This window comes from Coregonus lavaretus (assembly GCF_964263955.1).
Source record: "Coregonus lavaretus genome assembly, chromosome: 18".
Lineage (NCBI taxonomy): Eukaryota > Metazoa > Chordata > Actinopteri > Salmoniformes > Salmonidae > Coregonus > Coregonus lavaretus.
In genome coordinates, this window is record NC_140005.1 from 7,316,990 (window position 1) to 7,334,894 (window position 17,905).

At 45.2% G+C, this 17,905-nt stretch overlaps 2 protein-coding genes across 3 annotated transcripts; both read left to right on the top strand.

Moving 5' to 3' along the window:
• The first annotated feature begins 166 nt into the window (after positions 1-166).
• Positions 167-8,769, top strand: LOC311145416 (kelch domain-containing protein 2-like). Of its 2 annotated transcripts, none has more exons than XM_084181648.1 (14): positions 167-273; positions 956-1,207; positions 1,462-1,541; positions 1,661-1,778; positions 2,164-2,276; positions 4,663-4,744; positions 5,020-5,103; positions 5,200-5,280; positions 5,511-5,569; positions 6,402-6,511; positions 6,596-6,662; positions 7,539-7,626; positions 7,774-7,826; positions 8,040-8,769. In XM_084181648.1, exons 2-14 carry the CDS (start codon positions 962-964, stop codon positions 8,161-8,163), a joined length of 1,305 nt encoding a protein of 434 aa, XP_084037774.1. In that variant the 5' UTR covers positions 167-273; positions 956-961; the 3' UTR covers positions 8,164-8,769. The 2 variants fall into 2 exon arrangements, with proteins under 2 accessions (XP_084037774.1, XP_084037775.1); XM_084181649.1 differs by having other exon boundaries at positions 187-273; positions 8,021-8,128.
• A 3,942-nt stretch (positions 8,770-12,711) lies between these two features.
• LOC311145306 (MAPK/MAK/MRK overlapping kinase-like) lies at positions 12,712-16,149 on the top strand (the record flags this gene model as incomplete). Its single annotated transcript, XM_084181540.1, has 12 exons — positions 12,712-12,718; positions 12,922-13,036; positions 13,553-13,642; positions 13,742-13,812; positions 13,939-14,017; positions 14,174-14,222; positions 14,341-14,519; positions 14,700-14,801; positions 14,909-15,082; positions 15,231-15,354; positions 15,559-15,750; positions 16,072-16,149. The coding sequence occupies 12 exons, from the start codon at positions 12,712-12,714 to the stop codon at positions 16,147-16,149; spliced, it is 1,260 nt and encodes a 419-aa protein (XP_084037666.1).
• Positions 16,150-17,905: the final 1,756 nt, after the last annotated feature.

The window sequence follows — 17,905 nt, forward strand, 5'->3', positions numbered from 1 at the left end:
CTCTTCTGTATTTGCATAGAAAATGTATGCACTCACTAACTGTAAGTCGCTCTGGATAAGAGCGTCTGCTAAATGACTAAAATGTAAATGCGAAATCAAATTATCATATTTGACCTCACAAAGATGGCGGAAATAAGACGTTATTGGTCAATTCCGGTCAGGCATCTTCTTGAAATGGACGACCTCACCCAAATGTCGCATAATAATCACTGAACAAAAACAGCGGTTCATACTGAAGGCCAAAGCAGACGTGGACCATTTAAAGCAGACTACGTAAGTGATTTTTTTTGTTGCACGGTTGTATAATTCATTTTTTCAAAGTTTAGTAGGCATTAAAACGCAGTTAAATTGGTTGATTAGGGCGAATTCTAGTACGTTAACGTTATCTAGCTTGCAGACACAGCTAAGATAAGTTAGATAACGTTGGCTAGGTAGCGTTTGGTGTCACGTACAGTCGGTATAGACTTAAAATTATGCTTACCGCAAACTAGTCTTTTTGCACGAGCTACGCATTTATATTGTCTACATGATGGCAAGCAAGCCAACATCATGACTTGTGTGCCCATGTAAACCAACCAACAGTCAGTGCATCAGCCATGGTGGTACTAAAGCAGTTGCCAGCTGTTGATATGAATTAGCTTGCAACAGCAATTCTAGTCCTACCCTGTAACAGCTATATCTTTGACTAAAAGGAGAATACATTTTACAATCTGAATTATTTGTAACTCTCGTAGAATTCGTATTGTAAAACGTATTGTCTTTTTAGTCGCAATAACCCTGTTCGTAACACAGCCCCATTGGTAGCTAAGCTAATAGCTATATCCTATAGCTGCATGTTGGGATGGGACTTCTTAACTATAGTGAATGTCTGTATTGTTCCAATACCCCTCATACTCCCCTACTCTAAATCCCTGAGTATGCAAAACGGACTATGTAGCCCTCTTCTCCCATCCAGGTGGTCATGGCAGAAATAGAGGAGGACATTGCTGACCTCTTGCCCGTTGAGGAGGAAGATGAAGAGTCGGAGAGGGATGAAGAGGAAGGAGAATTTGACTGGGTGGTGGACGAGGCAGATGAACTCGATGATGAGGATGTAGTTGTTCTGGACACAGAAGCAGAGCCCTTTGAGTTGGACCAACCAGCTGAGCGCAGTGGTCACATAGCAGCGGTGGATGGACACTGCATGTATGTTTGGGGAGGATATAAGGTAAGGAAGTATGAGAGGCATTCTGAATAGACCTTTTGTTTAGATGATATGTTATAGTGTATCTAAATCATTGAATTTGGAACTATACCATTTCAATCAATGAGTCTTCAATCAATTATAGGTTTTACTGGGAGATTTGGCGTCGACTTTGACCTATGACACCATTTGCCAGAGATAACACAGCCAAACTCCAGCCAACATGTTTACAACTGATTTAATTCCATTGACTTCCCTCTTGTTTGTCTTGTCATTAGAATTCCCAGACCGCTAGCTTCTTGGACTTATACTTGCCAAGGAATGAAATCTGGATCTACAACATGGAGACAGAACGATGGTAATAATGATTTTAAACGTCCTTTTGTTAGTATCTAGCGTGTGTCTCAAATGATATGGCTCCCTATATAATACCCTACTTATTGCCAGAACCCTTATATCAACCGTCTGTATTTGCAGGAAGAAGCAGATGACTGAGGGTAACCTGCATGCCTCCATGTCTGGCAGCTGTGGAGTGTGTGTGGATGGCGTCCTCTATCTGTTTGGAGGCCACCATACCAGGGGGAACACTAACCGGGTGAGAATATACCGTGTGTGCATGTGCGTGCACGCTGTTATGTCTTGTAGAATCTTGGTACCTAAGCAGTGTCCAGCCCCTCCCTTTCTAGAAACAGTGTTTACAAAAATATATTTTGTGCTGCACGCTAAAAACTATTTTGCAGGTAAGCAGTGATTATTTGAGAGTTTTTCGGTTCAAATCTCTGCTCCCACTTTAAGCATCATAGACGCTAATTCAACACGGCAGGATTTCCTTTTTTATCCCCGTCTCACCTCAGAAGCCCGTTTGCCAACAGACTTAACATTTAAATGTTAATGTCTGTTACGAAACTTATGACATTCTACCTTTTTTTTTGACTTCGTACCATCACAACGTTGTCCTTGTTCTGCTCTGTGGCCTTCAGGTCTTCCGGCTCCCTCTCCAAACACCGGTCCTCTGCTGGGAGGAGATGAAGGATCTCAAGGGCCTGGCCCCATCCTGCAAGGACAAACTAGGCTGCTGGGTCCACAAGAACAGGTGAGGTGGCCCATTGGCAGGCAGTGTGTTAGATTATAGAACAGGTGAGGTGGCTCATTGGCAGGCAGTGTGTTAGATTATAGAACAGGTGAGGTGGCTCATTGGCAGGCAGTGTGTTAGATTATAGAACAGGTGAGGTGGCCCATTGGCAGGCAGTGTGTTAGATTATAGAACAGGTGAGGTGGCCCATTGGCAGGCAGTGTGTTAGATTATAGAACAGGTGAGGTGGCTCATTGGCAGGCAGTGTGTTAGATTATAGAACAGGTGAGGTGGCTCATTGGCAGGCAGTGTGTTAGATTATAGAACAGGTGAGGTGGCCCATTGGCAGGCAGTGTGTTAGATTATAGAACAGGTGAGGTGGCTCATTGGCAGGCAGTGTGTTAGATTATAGAACAGGTGAGGTGGCTCATTGGCAGGCAGTGTGTTAGATTATAGAACAGGTGAGGTGGCCCATTGGCAGGCAGTGTGTTAGATTATAGAACAGGTGAGGTGGCCCATTGGCAGGCAGTGTGTTAGATTATAGAACAGGTGAGGTGGCTCATTGGCAGGCAGTGTGTTAGATTATAGAACAGGTGAGGTGGCTCATTGGCAGGCAGTGTGTTAGATTATAGAACAGGTGAGGTGGCCCATTGGCAGGCAGTGTGTTAGATTATAGAACAGGTGAGGTGGCCCATTGGCAGGCAGTGTGTTAGATTATAGAACAGGTGAGGTGGCCCATTGGCAGGCAGTGTGTTAGATTATAGAACAGGTGAGGTGGCCCATTGGCAGGCAGTGAGTTAGATTATAGAACAGGTGAGGTGGCCCATTGGCAGGCAGTGTGTTAGATTATAGAACAGGTGAGGTGGCCCATTGGCAGGCAGTGTGTTAGATTATAGAACAGGTGAGGTGGCCCATTGGCAGGCAGTGTGTTAGATTATAGAACAGGTGAGGTGGCCCATTGGCAGGCAGTGTGTTAGATTATAGAACAGGTGAGGTGGCCCATTGGCAGGCAGTGTGTTAGATTATAGAACAGGTGAGGTGGCCCATTGGCAGGCAGTGTGTTAGATTATAGAACAGGTGAGGTGGCTCATTGGCAGGCAGTGAGTTAGATTATAGAACAGGTGAGGTGGCCCATTGGCAGGCAGTGTGTTAGATTATAGAACAGGTGAGGTGGCTCATTGGCAGGCAGTGTGTTAGATTATAGAACAGGTGAGGTGGCCCATTGGCAGGCAGTGTGTTAGATTATAGAACAGGTGAGGTGGCCCATTGGCAGGCAGTGTGTTAGATTATAGAACAGGTGAGGTGGCCCATTGGCAGGCAGTGTGTTAGATTATAGAACAGGTGAGGTGGCTCATTGGCAGGCAGTGTGTTAGATTATAGAACAGGTGAGGTGGCCCATTGGCAGGCAGTGTGTTAGATTATAGAACAGGTGAGGTGGCCCATTGGCAGGCAGTGTGTTAGATTATAGAACAGGTGAGGTGGCCCATTGGCAGGCAGTGTGTTAGATTATAGAACAGGTGAGGTGGCTCATTGGCAGGCAGTGTGTTAGATTATAGAACAGGTGAGGTGGCTCATTGGCAGGCAGTGTGTTAGATTATAGAACAGGTGAGGTGGCCCATTGGCAGGCAGTGTGTTAGATTATAGAACAGGTGAGGTGGCCCATTGGCAGGCAGTGTGTTAGATTATAGAACAGGTGAGGTGGCCCATTGGCAGGCAGTGTGTTAGATTATAGAACAGGTGAGGTGGCCCATTGGCAGGCAGTGTGTTAGATTATAGAACAGGTGAGGTGGCTCATTGGCAGGCAGTGTGTTAGATTATAGAACAGGTGAGGTGGCCCATTGGCAGGCAGTGTGTTAGATTATAGAACAGGTGAGGTGGCCCATTGGCAGGCAGTGTGTTAGATTATAGAACAGGTGAGGTGGCTCATTGGCAGGCAGTGTGTTAGATTATAGAACAGGTGAGGTGGCCCATTGGCAGGCAGTGTGTTAGATTATAGAACAGGTGAGGTGGCCCATTGGCAGGCAGTGTGTTAGATTATAGAACAGGTGAGGTGGCTCATTGGCAGGCAGTGTGTTAGATTATAGAACAGGTGAGGTGGCCCATTGGCAGGCAGTGTGTTAGATTATAGAACAGGTGAGGTGGCTCATTGGCAGGCAGTGTGTTAGATTATAGAACAGGTGAGGTGGCTCATTGGCAGGCAGTGTGTTAGATTATAGAACAGGTGAGGTGGCTCATTGGCAGGCAGTGTGTTAGATTATAGAACAGGTGAGGTGGCTCATTGGCAGGCAGTGTGTTAGATTATAGGTCTAGGTCTTAGTTGCTCCAATACTTATTGCCTTTAAAGAAAGATACATGTTTTATTTTGATGAACGTTTCTCAATCAACTGCTCGGTGTCTTTGTTGACAGACTAGTATTCTTCGGGGGCTACGGCTACGTGGCACAAGGAGCTCACCGAGGGACATTTGAATACGATGAAACTTCATTCATGGTATGGTCAATTCATTCCACAACTCTTCAGCTGCTTTTAACGGCAGTATGAAGACAATGGTCTGTTTAGTGTATTTGTCTGCAGCAAAGGGAGTCGTCAATAAGGGTAAGTACTTGGTCGTGTTCATTAGGCACCAAACGGAAGAAAATGGACTGAAACGGGACGGGACAACCTGGACTTGTCCAATAAGAATTGCACATTTTTGTGTTCCATAGCAAAAAGTTTTCTGTTGCATGGACTAATGAACACGGCCCCTTCACTGTGTGTTGTAACAGGGAGATAATCCGGTGCGGGGCTGGAACAACCACATTCACGTCCTGGACCTGGAGACGTCCACCTGGAGCCAGCCAGTCACCAAGGTAACGCCATTCCCATAAATCCAGCCATTTTTTACAGCCGTTTCAGTGGGAGCGCCATTCTCACCTCTCCTTTCCCTCCCTCTCTCCTGGCGAAAGGGCAACACCCCCTCACCCCGGGCAGCGCATGCCTGTGCCAAGGTGGGCAACCGAGGCTACGTGTTTGGGGGGCGTTACAGAGTAAGTAGGAATGTTCTTTGAAAATAGAGCTTACTCAAGTTCCTGCTGAGTTTACGGTCATGCTGTCTAATGTTAAACAATATCACTGGCCTGTAGACAGAGATTTAGGGCTTAACCATGTTCATTTATATGATTTATACCTTATTACATCATAGATTATAACGGATATTGTATTCTAAATGTTTGATGCTCTTCTTCCATATGAGTAAGGCTTGTCTCTTTCGCAACAGGATTACCGCCTGAACGACATGTACTACATCGACATGGACTCCTGGGAGTGGCATGAAATGTACACTATGTTAACTTATCCAAAATGTCTTCATGCATGTTATAGCATTATACACATCCATTTTTTTTATGGGAGGATGTTGTGCTCTTACCCATGGATGTCCCCGTGTGTGTTCACCGTGATGGGACTAACAATCATTCTTAACCCCCTCCACCTCCCCCGGCCCCACCTCCCCTCGCTCCCCTGGCCCCACCTCCCCTCCGGCTCCCCTCCACCTCCCCCGGTCCCACCTCCCCTCGCTCCCCTCCACCTCCCCCGGTCCCACCTCCCCTCGCTCCCCTCCACCTCCCCCGATCCCACCTCCCCTCGCTCCCCTCCACCTCCCCCGGTCCCACCTCCCCTCCACCTCCCCCGGTCCCACCTCCCCCGGTCCCATCTCCCCTCCCCCATCTCCCCTCCACCTCCCCCGGTCCCACCTCCCCTCGCTCCCCTCCACCTCCCCCGGTCCCATCTCCCCTCCACCTCCCCCGGTCCCATCTCCCCTCGCTCCCCTCCAATTCCCCCGGTCCCATCTCCCCTCCACCTCCCCCGGTCCCATCTCCCTTCCCCCGGTCCCATCTCCCCTCGCTCCCCTCCCCTCGCTCCCCTCCCCTCCCCTGGTCCCATCTCCCCTCCACCTCCCCCGGTCCCATCTCTCCTCCACCTCCCCCGGTCCCATCTCCCCTCGCTTCCCTCCCCCGGTCCCATCTTCCCTGGTCCCATCTCCCCTCCACCTCCCCCGGTCCCATCTCCCCTCGCTCCCCTCCCCCGGTCCCATCTCCCCTCCACCTCCCCCGGTCCCATCTCCCCTCGCTTCCCTCCCCCGGTCCCATCTCTCCTTGCCCCTCTTCAGGAGTATTCCTCAGCAGGGTCCTGTGGGACGCTCATGGCACTCCTTAACCCCTGTGTCACCTGACCACATGTTCCTGTTCGGAGGCTTCACAACGTACCGAGAGACGCTCAGTGAGTGAAGAATACTTAATTTTCCTTAAGAGTCCACGGCTCGACCACACAATGACTTCCTTCATCTATTTGTGATATCTACAGGTGATGCTTGGCTGTACTGTGTCAGCAAGAATGAGTGGCAGCAGTACAATCACACAGAGAGCCCCAGGTAATATCTCCATACAGATAAACCAGTACAATCACACAGAGAGCCCCAGGTAATATCTCCATACAGATAAACCAGTACAATCACACAGAGAGCCCCAGGTAATATCTCCATACTGATAAACCAGTACAATCACACAGAGAGCCCCAGGTAATATCTCCATACTGATAAACCAGTACAATCACACAGAGAGCCCCAGGTAATATCTCCATAGAGATAAACCAGTACAATCACACAGAGAGCCCCAGGTAATATCTCCATAGAGATAAACCAGTACAATCACACAGAGCGCCCCAGGTAATATCTCCATACTGATAAACCAGTACAATCACACAGAGAGCCCCAGGTAATATCTCCATACAGATAAACCAGTACAATCACACAGAGAGCCCCAGGTAATATCTCCATACAGATAAACCAGTACAATCACACAGAGAGCCCCAGGTAATATCTCCATACAGATAAACCAGTACAATCACACAGAGAGCCCCAGGTAATATCTCCATACAGATAAACCAGTACAATCACACAGAGAGCCCCAGGTAATATCTCCATACTGATAAACCAGTACAATCACACAGAGAGCCCCAGGTAATATCTCCATAGAGATAAACCAGTACAATCACACAGAGCGCCCCAGGTAATATCTCCATACTGATAAACCAGTACAATCACACAGAGAGCCCCAGGTAATATCTCCATACAGATAAACCAGTACAATCACACAGAGAGCCCCAGGTAATATCTCCATACTGATAAACCAATTCATCTTCATGACAATATTACCAAATAAGTGGTTAGGAAAAGACACTGCTTGTCTCACTGTGTACATTGTTTGTGTTGTGAGTCAATGGTGATTTTTCTCTGACTGTGTGTCAGGCTCTGGCACACGGCCTGTTCCGGTCCTGACGGGGAGGTGTTTGTGTTTGGCGGCTGTGCCAACAACCTGCTGTCCCATCAGCGAGCGGTGAGTGCCGTTAGAACACACCACTCAGTCATAAACTACTAGACCTTTCTTGGTGTCACTTGAAATTAGAACAACAAACCGATTGATTAACAGGTTTACTATGGTTTGAATACATGTATATATGTTCTTCGATTGCCTTTTCAACAGGCTCACTGCAAAGAGTTGCTGGTCTTCACGGTTCAACCCAAGTCACTTGTTCGGTGAGTAGAAACAGAACCCAGTCACCATGGCCCATACACAGAAATACTGTTTTCTGTTGCGTGCCCTAATGAACACAACCCAAAGTCCAGGTAGTCACTCCCCGTTTCAGTCAGTTTTCTTCTGCCTAATGAACAACTCAACTCTGATACAGCACATCTTGTGGTCAACCTAAAACTTGCCTTCCCATGCAAAGTGTTAAGTTATTGTCCTAGGTTCTGTATGGAAGCAGCGCTGCAGCACAGAGAGTTGCTGTCTGGGTCCTGGGACTGCCTGCCTAAACATCTGCTACACACTCTCAAACAGCGGATGGGAGGCATCAACGCCCTGGGCTCATAAGAGCCATATACCACCATGTTATTTGGTGTGCTAGGGTTGAGTGTGTGTGAGACGGTGTGTGTGAGATGGTTGACTGCCATGGCCTTGCTGCTAGTTGAATGAAGAGGACAGCTCACCTTGATCTTGTCACCAAGTGTCATGAGGAGTGGGTCGGAAAAACAAAAGTAAATTAATGTAAATCATTTAGAGAAATATAGAGGCTTTTGTAGGGACTAGTGTTGGCAATCCCTTAGGCCAGTCAATCAGCAAACATGGCAACGTTCATTATCCTAATTCTGAGTGCTTACTTTTCTGATGTGTATATATTGTATTGTATTGCATATATGTGTGGATTTGTCGTGCCAGTGTTTAAAAAAAAAAAATGTATATTTTTTTAAAATAAAAGTACCATGTTCAGTCCTGCTGGAGAGGTGTCATACCTTTGACCATGTTAGTCAGAAGAGGCTCACGCGTAGCATTTTGTCTGTTTTAATCAGGTAATACTAGTTACATTGACATTGGAGCCATATTGCACTGAATTTCATTATCAGAAAGTTACTCGTTTGGTATTATTCTTGTCTGATCTGCACAAGTTTCCCTTGACATTTTTATTATAAAATATATTGTTAAAAAAAAAAAAATTGTTTAATTTTGAATCGAGAAAATAAACCAGCCAAATATGCCAAATCCGATTCTGTCCTTTTGCATACACACGTTATATTGAACAAAGAATGATTATTGTATAAATCCGTGAAACAACTGAGGGAAATGAATGCTTCAGCGCACAAGCTTTTCCTGTCATCCATATATACATTTGCACATTATGGGTCAATTGAAGGCATCAATGAAGTCCGCATAGTCCTATTAAGGGATGGGTTGACTCGTTGGCTCTAGTTTTCCTTTATATCATGATACTGTCCAGATGTGAAGAAATCCAATTTCCAATTCATTCTATAGAGACATTTCTACTTGGCTGCCAGCAGAGTAGGTGCTGATACTTTAACTTCGGCATGGATGTTTCTAGATAAATCCATATCCTGAAATGAGCGATAAAAGGATGTGAAAACCAGAGCTCGCTTTTCACACTCGTGGATGGTTGGTGTTTTGTGCTAAGTGACTAAGCAGTCATTCATATGGCCAAGGAGCTTGCTTAAATATTCCAGACTGCCAGAATAAGACTGAGGCAAATTGTATAATTGACTATATAAACTCAGCAAAAAAAGAAACGTCCCTTTTTCAGGACCCTGTCTTTCAAAGATAATTTGTAAAAATCCAAATAACTTCTCAGATCTTCATTGTAAAGGGTTTAAACACTGTTTCCCTTGCTTGTTCAATGAACCATAAACAATTAATGAACATGCACCTGTGGAACAGTCGTTAAGACACTAACAGCTTACAGACGGTAGGCAATTAAGGTCACAGTTATGAAAACTTTGGACACTAAAGAGGCCTTTCTACTGACTGAAAAACACCTAAAGAAAGATGCCCAGGGTCCCTGCTCATCTGCGTGAACTTGCCTTAGGCATGCTGCAAGGAGGCATGAGGACTGCAGATGTGGCCAGGGCAATAAATTGCAATGTCAGTACTGTGAGACGCCTAAGACAGCGCTACAGAGAGACAGGACGGACAGCTGATCGTCCTCGCAGTGGCAGACCACGTGTAACAACACCTGCACAGGATCGGTACATTCGAACATCACACCTGCGGGACAGGTACAGGATGGCAACAACTGCCCGAGTTACACCAGGAAGGCACAATCCGTCCATCAATGCTCAGACTGTCTGCAATAGGCTGAGAGAGGCTGGACTGAGGGCTTGTAGGCCTGTTGTAAGGCAGGTCCTCACCAGATATCACCGCCAACAACGTCGCCTATGGGCACAAACCCACCGTCGCTGGACCAGACAGGACTGGCAAAAAGTGCTCTTCACTGACGAGTCGCGGTTTTGTCTCACCAGGGGTGATGGTCGGATTCACTTTTATCGTCGAAGGAATGAGCGTTACACCAAGGCCTGTACTCTGGAGCGGGATCGATTTGGAGGTGGAGGGTCTGTCATGGTCTGGGGCGGTGTGTCACAGCATCATCAGACTGAGCTTGTTGTAATTGCAGGCAATCTTAACGCTGTGCGTTACAGGGAAGACATCCTCCTCCCTCATGTGGTACCCTTCCTGCAGGCTCATCCTGACATGACCCTCCAGCATGAAAATGCCACTAGCCATACTGCTCGTTCTGTGCGTGATTTCCTGCAAGACTGGAATGTCAGTGTTCTGCCATGGCCAGCGAAGTGTCCGGATCTCAATCCCATTGAACACGTCTGGGACCTGTTGGATCGGAGGGTGAGGGCTAGGGCCATTCCCCCCCAGAAATGTCCGGGAACTTGCAGGTGCCTTGGTGGAAGAGTGGGGTAACATCTCACAGCAAGAACTGGCAAATCTGGTGCAGTTCATGAGGAGATGCACCGCAGTACTTAATGCAGCTGGTGCCCACACCAGATACTGACTGTTACTTTTGAGCTGCTTGGCGATGGTCTTGTAGCCCATTCCAGCCTTGTGTAGGTCTACAATCTTGTCCCTGACATCCGTGGAGAGCTCTTTGGTCTTGGCCATGGTGGAGAGTTTGGAATCTGATTGATTGATTGCTTCTGTGGACAGGTGTCTTTTATACAGGTAACAAACTGAGATTAGGAGCACTCCCTTTAAGAGTGTGCTCCTAATCTCAGTTTGTTACCTGTATAAAAGACACCTGGGAGCCAGAAATCTTTCTGATTGAGAGGGGTTCAAATACTTATTTCCCTCATTAAAATACAAATCAATTTATAACATTTTTGACATGCGTTTTCTGGATTTTGTTGTTGTTATTCTGTCTCTCACTGTTCAAATAAACCTACCATTAAAATTATAGACTGATCATTTCTTTGTCAGTGGGCAAACGTACAAAATCAGCAGGGGATCAAAAACTTTTTTCCCTCACTGTATATATGTATATATATATATACACTGAACAAAAATATAAACACAACATGTAAAGTGTTGGTCCCATGTTTCATGAGCTGAAATAAAAGAGCCCAGAAATTGTCCATTTACACAAAGATTGTCTCTCCCAAATTTTGTCCACAAATTTGTTTACATCCCTGTTAGTGAGCATTTTTCCTTTGCCAAGATAATTCATCCACCGGACAGTTGTGGCATATCAAGGAGCTGATTAAACAGCATGATCATTACACAGGTGCACCTTGTGCTGGGGACAAAAGGCCACTAAAATGTGAAGTTTTGTCACACAATGCCACAGATGTCTCAAGTTTTGAGGGAGCGTGCAATTGGCATGCCTACCGCAGCAATGTCCACCAGAGCTGTTGCCAGAGAATTTAATGTTTGTTGCTATACCATAAGCCACCTCCAACATCATTTTAGAGAACTTGGCAGTACGTCCAACCGGCCTCACACCCGCAGACCACGTGTAACTATGTCAGCCCAGGACTTCCTCATCCGGCTTCTTCACCTGCGGGATCGTCTGAGACCAGCTGATGAAATTGAGGAGTATTTCTGTCTGTAATAAATCCCTTATGTGGGGAAAAACAATTCTGATTGGCTGGGCCTGGCTCTCCAGTGGGTGGGCCTATGCCCTCCCAGGCCCACCCATGCCTGCGCCCCTGCCCAGTCATGTGAAATCCATAGATTAGGGCCTAATTAATTCATTTCAATTGAGTGATTAAATTATATGAACTTTAACTCAGTAAAATCGTTTAAATTGTTGCAAGTTGCGTTTATAGTTTTGCTCTGTATAGATAGCCAACCAGCCAGCCACTGTAACGCCTTGATCACACCGATAGTGTCATTGCATTTTGGTACACCAGAAGTGGTCTAAGGCACTGCATCTCAGTGCTAGAGGCGTCACTACAGACCCTGGTTCGATTCCAGGCTGTATCACAGTCTGGCCGTGATTGGGAGTCCAATAGGGCGGCGCACAATTGGCCCGGGGTAGGCGGTCATTGTAAATAAGAATTTGTTCTTAACTGACTTGCCTAGTTAAATAAAGGTTAAATAAATAAATACATAAATAGTACATTCATTTCTAATGGAACGTCTTGCAGCATTGCGTTGCAGAGGCAGTTGCAGTCCGTTCTGGGTGGTGCAAACGTTGGATTTATCGAACATAATATGCGTAGACGGTTTGACAGAGATGGTAGCAGTAGGTGAATGTTGAACTTTTGTTGCACACATATTCAGATGATGCTGCGTAAAATGGTGTAATGTCGGTGTGATCGAGGCGTAACCATTGAGCTATAACTGTAACGAGACACATTTCTGCTTTCAAATCATCCACCTTTTACGTCAGAGTTGAGGGTGATGCGTGCCTGGTTACCAAGGTGACGGCCCAGCTAACATGGCTAGCTATTGCAGCAAGGCGGTTTTTTTCTCTCCAGCCTTTCAATCTTGGAGGAGATAGCTAGCTAAATCAGTCAAATAGCAATCTTGTCACAACAAGACTGTGCCATGAAATTATCGCAATGTGTTATTTAAATATAGGACTAGTATGGATAATCTACTTCTATGCAGTGAACACTTTGAAGAATGGATAGTACGTTGATCGTTTGCTTGCCTGTACTGTTACTAGCTAGCGTTAGCTAAATATCATGGCATGTCAAATTCAGTTCCAGGCAGCTTGATCTATTCTCATAGAATGATAAAGCTAGATAGCTGCTAGCTAGAGCTGCATGGTTTTTTCTTCATTATAACAAGAGTAACGTTAGCTACATGTCTATACTCTGTTTTGTTATGCAGATTACAAGATAATCAACAAAATTGGAGAAGGGACATTTTCAGAAGTGGTGAAGGCTCAAAGCCTGAAAGATGGGAAATATTATGCGTGTAAAACGATGAAGCAGTCACTCAGCAGGTAACTAACTATCAGGTGTGCTGCCTTATAATGGTTCTGCCAGCTGTTTGCCTTGAGGTGCTCTACATCCTCTGTGTGTATGGACCCTTGCCTTGAAACTTCAGCAAGCAGCATGACACCCCTGCCTATCCAACTGGGAGTCACTGTCAACATACCCTGACTGTGACCTAGTGAGCTTGACTTAGGCTAGGGACAATGTTGCTTTTTTGCTCTGATTTTTTAAAAGCCTGTACATTAACTTTTTACCTATAACCACAAGCATTTCACTACACCCGCAATAACATCTGCTAAATATGTGTATGTGACCAATAAAATTAGATTTGAAAAATTTGATTTATATAGCTAACTACTCTAACAAATTAACCTGTCAATTTTGTGAATCGACTTTGAAAAGAAGGCATGACCTGTTCTCTACAATATAAAGATAAAGTTAATTGATCATGTGTTGGTGGTTATCAGTCTGTTGGTACACAGTTAATAACAGGTTTCGCTACATCTTTTTTGTTTGTTGCTCAGCCTGGAACAGGCCAACAACCTGCGAGAAGTCCAGGCCATGAAAAGACTGAACCCTCACCCAAACATCATTCAGCTGCATGAATTGATATTGTGAGTACAATGTTTTCCCCTGTCTTTTTAATTGTTTGTGTGAATCCTCAACCGAATAATAACATGATAATTTTGTCTGATTCATTCAATGTGTTACAGTGACAAAGAGTCAGGGACCCTGTCCTTGGTATGTGAGCTGATGGAGATGAACATATACGAGTTCATACGAGGTCAGACGCACAGTGAAACTGCTACTCTGAATGACATGAAACATCTACCACAACTGTAAATACCGCATATCAAATACTATTCCTCATTCAGTTATCTTGTGCATTCCTAACTTGTCTCACTTGCAGGTAGGCAGCAACCTTTGCCAGAAAGTAAAATCAAACACTACATGTACCAACTTTGCAAGTCAATCGATCACATGCATAGGTAAGAATGAAAATATGGAGAGGATCTTGTCCATGTATAGATACATTTCAGTTACATTTCCTACAGACCTTTCACTGGCACAGAGGAGGGTTAAGGGTACGTTTTTTTGCTTCCCCTAAAAGTAAACAGTTGTGCTGTATTGTTATCTTGGTACAGCAACGAGATCTTTCACCGGGACGTTAAGCCAGAGAATATTCTAATCAAAGTAAGTAAAAAAAACCCAGATGATGCTGAAAACCTTGCCTGCTGATTTGTAAATAAGAACTGTTACTGTTACATTATTTACCATATGTTGTCCATGACTTGGTTGGTTGCTTCCATAGCACGACGTGCTCAAACTAGGAGACTTTGGCTCGTGCAGGAGTTTGCACTCCAAGCCCCCCCACACAGAGTACATCTCCACCCGCTGGTACAGAGCCCCAGAGTGCCTCCTCACAGACGGCTATTACTCACACAAGATGGACATGTGGAGTGTAGGATGTGTTTTCTACGAGATCATCAGGTACCTTTCATCGATCATCAAATTAGACACAGAACTGCTTATGTCCTTTCTAGTATGAGAAGTTGGTTATAGCCTTAGTGTTGTGTTCCTCTACGGCCGAAGCCGCAGACATTCGTGAACACCTGCTGTCGTGTAAATAGCCTTGATGACATCACAGACGATCATGTTTGTGTATTTCAGTCTCAGCCCTCTGTTTCCGGGAACCAATGAGTTGGATCAGGTGACCAAGATCCATGATGTTTTGGGTACACCTGACAGCAGTCTCCTTCAAAAATTCCCTCAGTACGTTGGTTAGATACGCTTATCATGTAATGAAGACCAATGACTTACAGTATGTTCAGTGGAAACCATTGTCCTCAGTGACAGTGTTGTGCATTTATGTTTGACAGGTCTAGGGCGATGCGTTTTGACTTCCCTCTGCGGAAAGGCAGTGGAATATCTCCGCTCATCCCAAACTGTTCAGCGCCCAGTCTGTCGTTGCTCTACCAGATGCTGGCCTACGACCCAGAGGAGCGCATTGGCGCAAGAGCTGCGCTACAGCACGTCTATTTTAGAGAGCTACGGTAGGCACACACTACTGTAGAACAAACACACACAGACATACTGTGCCTTATAATTGTAGTGTGTGTAGTGTGAAAGATAAAGTATTTAATTGTTCATATGGTAAATGCCAGCTTCCCTCCTCCTGTCCTCTTGCGTCCTTGGTCTCAGGCTGGCGGAGAGGAGAGCTGATAGTCTGCGCAGGGCCATTGTTACTGTAGAGGGAGGAGAGAGCAGTGGGACCCCCAACTCTGTGGATCACCTGCGGCGCTTGGCCAGACAGGGCAGGAGGCAGGTAAGAGACAGACACATCTCCTAAAAAAGTTGATCCTACATCACATTTTATGAGGTAATCAACCACATTACAAAAAGGTAGGATAAAATGTCTTGAATATGCTACATACTGGGAAATGGACAAAATATTCCGTAATTTGGATGTACTTTGCGCTACTATGATGGGGCTAGTCTCCCAAGATATAAATATTTGTCTGTTTGGCAGCACAACACAAAGCATGTTGCCGAGCCTCTGATCAGACGCAACGCCCCACAGGTGGAATTACCAAAGCTCAATGTGGTAGTGCCTGCACCCCAGATCACCTACCCTGTTAGCACAGTGCCAGCTCTCACCATCACTCACCGTGGGTCCCTCCCTGCCATCACATCAAAAAAGTGCCACTCCCGGTTGGCTAAGGTAAACACACTGTATTGCATGTCAGGACATCCCTACGGCTACTCCCTTTGACAAAAAGTCCTGTACAGACTTTGTTGCACACATCATAAAGAACATCTGAAGCTGTGTGTATCAAGCATCTCAGAATTGGAGTGTTGATCTAGGATCAGATCCTCCCAGTCCATGTCATCTTATTCATTATGATCTAAAAAGCAACACTCGTCCTAGATCAGCACTCCTACTCCGAGACCCTTGATGTACAGCCTGAGAACTCAATAGAATGGCGTCCGTGTGTTGTTCATATTTCTGTTAATAACCCGTTTGTGTCTCTTTTCCCAACAGCCAAGGGATGAGTCCCACTGCGCTGCTTTCAAGACCTACTATCTGCCTCCTCTGGATAGGAAACCTGGTGGCTACTGAGTGGCCCCAAAACGTACCAACTGTTGCTGTTCAACAGACCTGTTGTACCAGCTGTACATACTCGGATCTGCATTTGGTTGAATAAAGCTACTCAGCTACTGCAAAGCCTGCTGCTTTCTGGTGAGCAATGCAAACATGGTGTTGGACAAAGGAATGTCTCGTAGCAATAATTACTAGAGTTAATTTGTATAAGTAATCATTCCGGCAGATTAAATACAACATGATCCCCAAAGTATATTTGACTCTGTCATCAGTGTTAGGCTAATGAGATTATGCCCATTGCCTGTTATTAACCCAGACGTTTCCTAACTAAATTAGGTGTCATGTTATTAACGTTTGTTGATAAAGTTGCTTGAAAAGTGAGCTAATGACTACTCGCATGCAACGCAGAACTTCAAGGACGAGCTCTGATATACACGGACTGTACAAAACATTAGGAACACCTGCTCTTTCCATGACATAGACTGACCAGGTGAAATCTATGATCCCTTATTGATGTCACTTGTTAAATCCACTGCAATCAGTGTAGAGGAAGGGGAGGAGACAGGTTAAAGAAGGATTTTTAAGCCTTGAGACATCGATTGTGTATGTGTGCCATTCAGAGGGTGGGCAAGACAAAAGATTTAAGTGCCTTTGAACGGGGTATGGTAGTAGGTGCCAGGCGCACCAGTTTGAGTGTGTCAAGAACTGCAACGCTGCTGGGTTTTTCACACTCATCAGTTTCCCATGTGTATCAAGATTGGTCCACCACCCAAAGGACATCCAGCCAACTTGACACAACTGTGGGAAGCATTAGATCAACATGGGCCAGCATCCCTGTGGAACGCTTTCGACACCTTGTAGAGTCCATGCCCCGACCAATTGAGTCTGTTCTGAGGGCAAAAGGGGGTGCAACTCAATATATTCCTAATGTGTATTTAATAAAATGATGAAAGAGCAGGTGTTAGTTCCTTGGTAAGTTAATTGATTCAGCACAGTATATTGTATGCCAGTGCTTGATAAAATTAGATTTTTGGAAATTCACTTTTTTTTGCTCACAGAGCATATCATCATTATGAGACAAATCAAAATAGCAGATTTCCTAGACCACCTGCGACTTCCAAAGCAAGTCAAGTGCATTACAATAATTACAAAAGTAACCAACTCCATAAACTCTCAGAATGTGTTTTAGTATTGCCCCTTTTACAAAAATATCTGTACATATACTACTGCAGGGGTAGACAAGCCTGGGCCTGGAGGGTTACAGGCACGTCATGTAACAATGGAAGACCAGGTGGGTTGAATATAGGCAATCACTAAACTGATGAATTAGCTCAGTTGATCAGGTGTGGTGCCTAGTTGGAACAGGGTTCCCTAACACTGTACTACTGCATTGGCATAACAGTATAACATGTATAAACTGTATTGAGAAAAAGCAACATATTTTTTAACTTAATGATAGATTAATTTGTATTTTAAGAATAATGACTAAAGGATTTCACCCCAAATACAGTATAAATGTGTAAACGGTGTTAGAATTATAATGTAGTGTCAACCCACTAACAGAGGGGGGCGGGACTAAACATTCCAGGGTGAAGGAGAAGGCGGAAACTGTTTAAGAAAGCCTCCTAAAGGTGGGCGGAGCAAAGTGCCTTTGTGTGTCAAGGGGTATAAAACAGTATTTATTTCCTACTTACAAAGCATGTAGAGGTCTGTAATATTTATCATAGGTACACTTCAACTGTGAGAGACAGAATCTAAAACAAAAATCCAGAAA

Coding starts and splice junctions, on each gene's coding strand:
- LOC311145416 (XM_084181648.1), top strand. CDS start 962: ATGGCAGAAATAGAGGAGGACATTGCTGACCTCTTGCCCGTTGAGGAG. Junction 1,208..1,461: donor ATGTTTGGGGAGGATATAAG/GTAAGGAAGTAT, acceptor TCTTGTCATTAG/AATTCCCAGACCGCTAGCTT. Junction 2,277..4,662: donor TGCTGGGTCCACAAGAACAG/GTGAGGTGGCCC, acceptor CTTTGTTGACAG/ACTAGTATTCTTCGGGGGCT.